This window comes from Takifugu flavidus, chromosome 1, assembly GCF_003711565.1.
Source record: "Takifugu flavidus isolate HTHZ2018 chromosome 1, ASM371156v2, whole genome shotgun sequence".
Lineage (NCBI taxonomy): Eukaryota > Metazoa > Chordata > Actinopteri > Tetraodontiformes > Tetraodontidae > Takifugu > Takifugu flavidus.
In genome coordinates, this window is record NC_079520.1 from 2,211,408 (window position 1) to 2,217,407 (window position 6,000).

General features: G+C 47.9%; 1 protein-coding gene across 1 annotated transcript in view; it reads left to right on the plus strand.

Annotated features, from left to right (window-relative positions):
• Positions 1-5,542, plus strand: part of pdia5 (protein disulfide isomerase family A, member 5) — a 29,264-nt gene extending 23,722 nt beyond the window's left edge. The window contains exons 15-17 of the mRNA XM_057042518.1: positions 104-174; positions 3,291-3,425; positions 3,729-5,542. Of these exons, the coding sequence (XP_056898498.1) occupies positions 104-174; positions 3,291-3,425; positions 3,729-3,809 (287 nt within the window). The 3' untranslated portion in view covers positions 3,810-5,542. The remainder of the gene's footprint in view (positions 1-103; positions 175-3,290; positions 3,426-3,728) is intronic.
• The last annotated feature ends 458 nt before the right edge of the window (positions 5,543-6,000 follow it).

Consider the following 6,000-nt stretch of genomic DNA (forward strand, 5'->3'; position numbering starts at 1 on the left):
CAGCCGTGAATTCCCTCTGAGGATTTGACTAACGGCGTATCGTTGTGACTGTAAAGATCCTCTGGTCCACTCACGATGCTCCTGTCTTTGTTGTCCCCTCCAGGGTGTCCTCATTGTAAAAGCTCTATTCCTCACTTCACCACAGCAGCAGAGCTCTTTAAAGAGGACCGGAAGGTGAGTCTGGCCCATTTCTGAGAATGTTTTGCTCGTTACACCTCGCTGACACTTCAGCTGGTAAAATGATCAAGGGAGTGTTAATTATTGAATAATTAACAGGTGCGTTTTGAACCTAAAGCGAATGAAATTAATCATCAGTGTCGTTTTCTGTTCTGTTAAGAGCAGAGGGCTCGTGGGCCGTCGCTGCTCAGGCTAATGGTTTATTACTGACACGCCCACAGGAGAGGGGTCCAGGTGGACTCGTGACGGGCGTTTATCTGGGATAAACCTGCCTGTGGTCCTCTCCATTTGCCCTTTAATTGCAGGCTACAACAAGGTCGTTCTGCTTGATTAGGAAGTCACAGCTGCTTGCGAAGCATCTCACATTCGCAACAACCAACTTGAACTAATCGGGGAGCAATAAACCTCGTGAAACGGAGTTTTGAGGAAACGGATGACGGAAATGTTCCTGTAGCTCCAGAATGTGGCGAAGAAATCAGGCGTTTTTATTTGTCGCTTTAATACTTTAATTAAAAAACAGCATTTCACAGATGCGTCTTTTACTCTTGGCTGATTGTGCAGATTCAGCTGGAGGCTTATGAACTCCTCCAGCTCAAATCCTCCTAACTTTGGTTTTGGGGGTCACGAGAGGGTCAGGCCGTCAACAGCCCCTCCTATGCCTCCACTCCTCCTCAGAATTTCCTAGCTCACTCCCTTTGTCTCACAAACACGCTGAAATAAATAGTTTGGCGCGTGTCTGGCAGCAGCCTGGGCTGTGATTCATCCTGTCACACTTGGAATTATTCTTACAGTAAACTCCAAATTGCATAAATTTATCATGAGCCACAAAATAACTATTTGTTCCCCACCACAAGAATGATGAGCTGAGCGCCAGCCAGGGAAACGCTGGACTTGCACAGGACTTTTTGGATTATCTTCTCTGTGGTGCATTTTTTTCTGGGTTATGCTTTTGTTCAAAAAGGATTGGAGGATTATTTTGCGAAACATTTGCTGATTCGTTTATCGGCGTCTGCTCGGAGAGACGAGGAGCTCCAACAGACTGCAGGCGTGCCAACAATTAAAGGGTTTGTGTGGCAGTAGGGGGCGCTATATTCACAATTACGCTCTCTCCTTGGGTTCTGCTCTGTTCAATGGGGCATTGGCCCGAGTTGAAACAGCAAAGTGGAGTTTATCAGAGCTCTTTGATTAGTTTTTTGCTCTTTGGTGCTGGTGGACTGAGACCAAGCCAGTTGGTAATAGGCAGGCCCTCAGAAAATCCATTATCAGCTCACTGGTATGACGCCCGCTCCTCCGTCACTGGGAAACCAATCAATAACGGAATTGGCTGCGGACCTTTGAAGAACAACGTCCCCATGGCTTCATTTTCTCCTGTCAATTGATGGTGGCGCTGATTGATTACTCACATGGATGCGGATGGGCCGATATTCACATTATGTCTTCTTTGGTACGCTTCCCGGCCCAGCGTAGAGCTGCTCCTGCTTCCTGTTTGCTTCCCGGCCCAGCGTAGAGCTGCTCCTGCTTCCTGTTTGCTTCCCGGCCCAGCGTAGAGCTGCTCCTGCTTCCTGTTTGCTTCCCGGCCCAGCGTAGAGCTGCTCCTGCTTCCTGTTTGCTTCCCGGCCCAGCGTAGAGCTGCTCCTGCTTCCTGTTTGCTTCCCGGCCCAGCGTAGAGCTGCTCCTGCTTCCTGTTTGCTTCCCGGCCCAGCGTAGAGCTGCTCCTGCTTCCTGTTTGCTTCCCGGCCCAGCGTAGAGCTGCTCCTGCTTCCTGTTTGCTTCCCGGCCCAGCGTAGAGCTGCTCCTGCTTCCTGTTTGCAGGACTGTTTAATGACAACGACGGATCCAGATCTGGTTTGAATTTGTGTCGACTGTTTTGCATTTTTAAAGGAAGACGGCGCCGGCGCCGCTGAATATACGCAGCTCGCAGCAACTTTGTGGGAGTACACTGAGACCCAGTTTGAGAGTTGGCTTGATTAACAGACCATAGAAGAAGAATATGGCTTTCTAGGCTCGTTCTTCCCCACTGGTATGAAGAAGATTCTTTCTTCTCTAACCTCCTTTGGAGCTTGCAGATGTCACCGCAGCCGACGGCGGTCTGGTGCCGCGCCGCGTCGGCTTTCATGCAGATCCTGAACATTTGTGTTTTTTTATGTTTGCATGTAAACAACAACAAATAAAACAAGAGGCACTTTTAATTGGGACAAGTTTGGAACATTCCGCGGCGCTTGGATGCACAGAGTGTGTCTGATGTGTTCTCCTTCCACAGCAGATCTGTCATCTCCGCGCTCGCTCCGGAGCGCCGAGCAACGGGAGCGATTATTTGATAGTGACAAGTTCAACGTGCGGCGCTCAGCACCCTGGGGGGGTTGGGGTGGGGGGGTGGGGGGGTGACATTTCAGCTGTCCAAAAGGACACGCTGACTGAGTCATGTATCAGTGAGGCGGCATTTACGCCTCATTGGGGCAGCTTGTCACTAATCGATGTAACGGCTTCGCAACATAAATCTCCCTTGTTGTTTTTATGTGTGAATAATAGTTTGAAGGGTTTTATAACCACCCACCCACACACACGCCCACACACACACACCCGCCTCCAGAGAGGAGAAACATCTTAATTTTTATGTGATCTGTAAAGAGAGGTTCATTGTTAAAAGGGGCTCGTTCTCAGAGCAGCTAAATGTTCTACATGCAGGAGAGAGTGAGTGTGTGTGTGTGTGTCTGCGTGTGTGTGTGTGTCTGTCTGTGTGTGTGTGTGTGTGTGTGGGTGTGGGTTCTGTAATGCTGCAGACACGCTGCCACAGTAATTAACTAAAACCCAAACAATAAAATTGTCTCTTCAGAGTTAAGATAATTCTCGCAGAAGATTAAAACGGGGATTTAAAGTCCTCGGCAACAGATTGTGCCACATTTATTATAGACAGATTATTTAAACAATCAGGGTGATCAACCACAATCCTCATCATCATCATCATCTGATCCCGCATTTAATGTGGGATCCGTGCGTGGTCGTGAATCTTTCAGAAACGCCAAACCTGGCGAGGTTGCCACCTCCCACCTGCAAATGGATGTGACATTTGGACGTTGGAGCTTTGGTTTTAGCTGTTCTCTGTCCTCCCTCAGATCATTTATGCTGCAGTGGACTGTACAAAAGGACAGAACCACGAGCTGTGCAAGCAGGAAGGCGTGGAAGGTTACCCAACCTTTAATCACTACAACTACGGCAAGTTTGTGGAAAAATACAACGGCGAGCGCGGGGTGAGTGCTCCACCATAACAAGATGTCTTCCCTTCTTTAATGTGGTCAGATTAGTCTCTGTCTCTTTGCTCCACACGTCTGGGTCTCACAAAACTGGCTCGTGCGACTGTCGGGTGTGAAACGGGGCTTTGCTAATTGGGTTACAACAGGATGAACCCGGGCGAACCTTTGGGTTTAATTCTCTCATCGTTGTGCCTGCGGGCTGATTTGAAACGGGGCTCTGAGCCGCATCAGATTATTCAAATAAAACGTCACGAATGGCTCCCAGTTGTGAAACGATGGATCTGTCGTCTGCCTCCACAGGAGGACGGCTTCACGGGCTTCATGCGCAACCTCAGAGGACGAGACCAGGAGAAGGTCGGCAAGAAGAAGGAAGAACTCTGAGGACGGCCACCCGCCGCTTCATTTGTCATTGCACTGTGACCCTTGACCCCTGGCCAGGGCCCTATGAGCACTGACGTGGGAGACTCGATGACCTCAGTGAAAGGCTTTTTTTATATCAGTGATTTTGTTTGTAATAACACAACAGAGGAGCTACAGTCACCGACCACTCGAGACCTGTTTTCATGGATATGCTGACAGGCAGAAACTGCAGTGATTTCTTCTTCTTCTACTTCTACTTCTTCTTCTCTTTCTTCTCCCCCCCGAACACTGTGACTGCGTATGTGAGAGGCTACACCCTATACTCTATCTATGCAATGTGGAGCCGCTCGTGACGGTGAGTAACGACGCTCACAGGTGGCACCGGCCGGCGCTGGATCCACAGGGGTTCTCAGTCCGGTCCCATCACACCTGCTCTGATTCTGTTGGAGACGTTCACCTGATGGATTTTCTACAAACCCCCCCCCCCGTCTCCAGTTCAGCGTCGTCCAGAATGTTGTTTTAATCTCCCCCATGTGTCACTGGGAGGACCTTTAGATGGTGAGATGAGGAAGAGTCCTGGTCTAGACCAAAGTGTGGCAATATTCTGCATGAATCTGGACTCCGAAGGGCTCGAACCCCTTCGTCTGCTCAACTCTGTGGCCTTAATGATGCGGAAGTTTCAAATATGTAAAGTGCATCGGAGGTTGGTGGTTTTGCACTGCCTGCGAATCTTAATCCGGAGTGCGTCAAAGAAGAAGATAAGACCGTGAAATGCCAAATACTCTGCTGCAAATGCCCTTGATATTTCCACGCTTTGTACATTCCCAGATGTTGTCAACACCCAACACGTCGTCTGTCCTGAACACTGGGTCGGCATTTCCCACAATCCCTCTGTGCTCGCGCGTTGCCGGGGAGAAGAGCCACCCTGGGTGTGTTTTCAGGACGGCAGGTCTGGCTGCTGAGCGACGGCGAGGACCCGCGGTGACACTTCTGTGACCTCGGTCTGTCTGCACGCCACGGCTCACCGCTGCCCCCCCCCCCCCCCCCCCATCAGGTCCAAGCATTCCCAACGTTTATGGCAGTGCAGTTTATGTTGTGTTTTCAGCTCCTGCTCATCAGCCAACATGAATATTTAATAATCTCTCTGTAGCTGAAGTTGTTTTATTATTCAGGACTTTACTTTCGTCACTATGAAACAGTTCTCAGGGATAGCGAAGAACAATTAAAGGGAATTCCTTTGTAATTTGTGCATTCCAGTGGAAGAATTCCGATCCCCATAGGCCACCAAATTAAAAACTGTTTACATTTGTATCCCCAGAGAAGAAAAGCTTGTTTTTTGTGCTAAATGTTGGCCAGACTGAGATGTTCTGTCAGTAGATGTTTCTGATCCATTATCATGATTCCTAAAGGAGTGAGGGGAGCGTGGGGTCCGTTCTGGTGGGTGCGAACGTTTGGTATCATTGTTGAAAGTGACTGTTTTATGTGAGAGTAGTTTGCACGTGTTCGTCACTGTTGCTGTTTTCACCGGTTTTACCCTCCACAGTCACGTCGTTTGGCTGAATAATTGAACGACCACCTCTGTTTTAATTCCAAAGCCGTCCCAGTTCTGTGGGGAAAACTCACACTTATGCCAAGAACTCATAGTTGCCTTTGTTGATTGATCCCCCTCCCAGACATACGTACAGTTTTTCCTCCTGCGTTGACATTTAAAATAAAAAACCCAATAAACTCGGATGATTTTTGTTTCTATCGTACAGCGCGTCCACTCTGCTTTGTGTTTTTTGGACATTAGCTTTGTTTTTTCATAGAAGTGCAACATTTATGAAGCAACTTGATCAAAAGTGAAACCATAACTCATTTATGCTGGAAAAGAATGTCTGATAAATGTGTTGCATGCACATATAGACCAGTTTAAATTTGACTTTAAACACTTTGGATTGGATAAAACAACAAATGGATTTCTTGGAATATGATCGACAGAGATAGAGATTTTCTTTAACTAATTCAAATCTAAGCTTTAACAGAGAAATCTGCTCTTCGAACCAAAGGAGCTGTCAGTCAACAGTGAGGAGTGCAGTGAGCCTTTTATTAGGTTGTTCCGACAATATCTGCTTCTTTTGATTGGCCAATAAACTGTCCAGCTTTAAAATACATCCTTGTTAAACAAGAGAAAACAAATGCTCACGATAGAGCCAAAACAAGGTCATCAGGT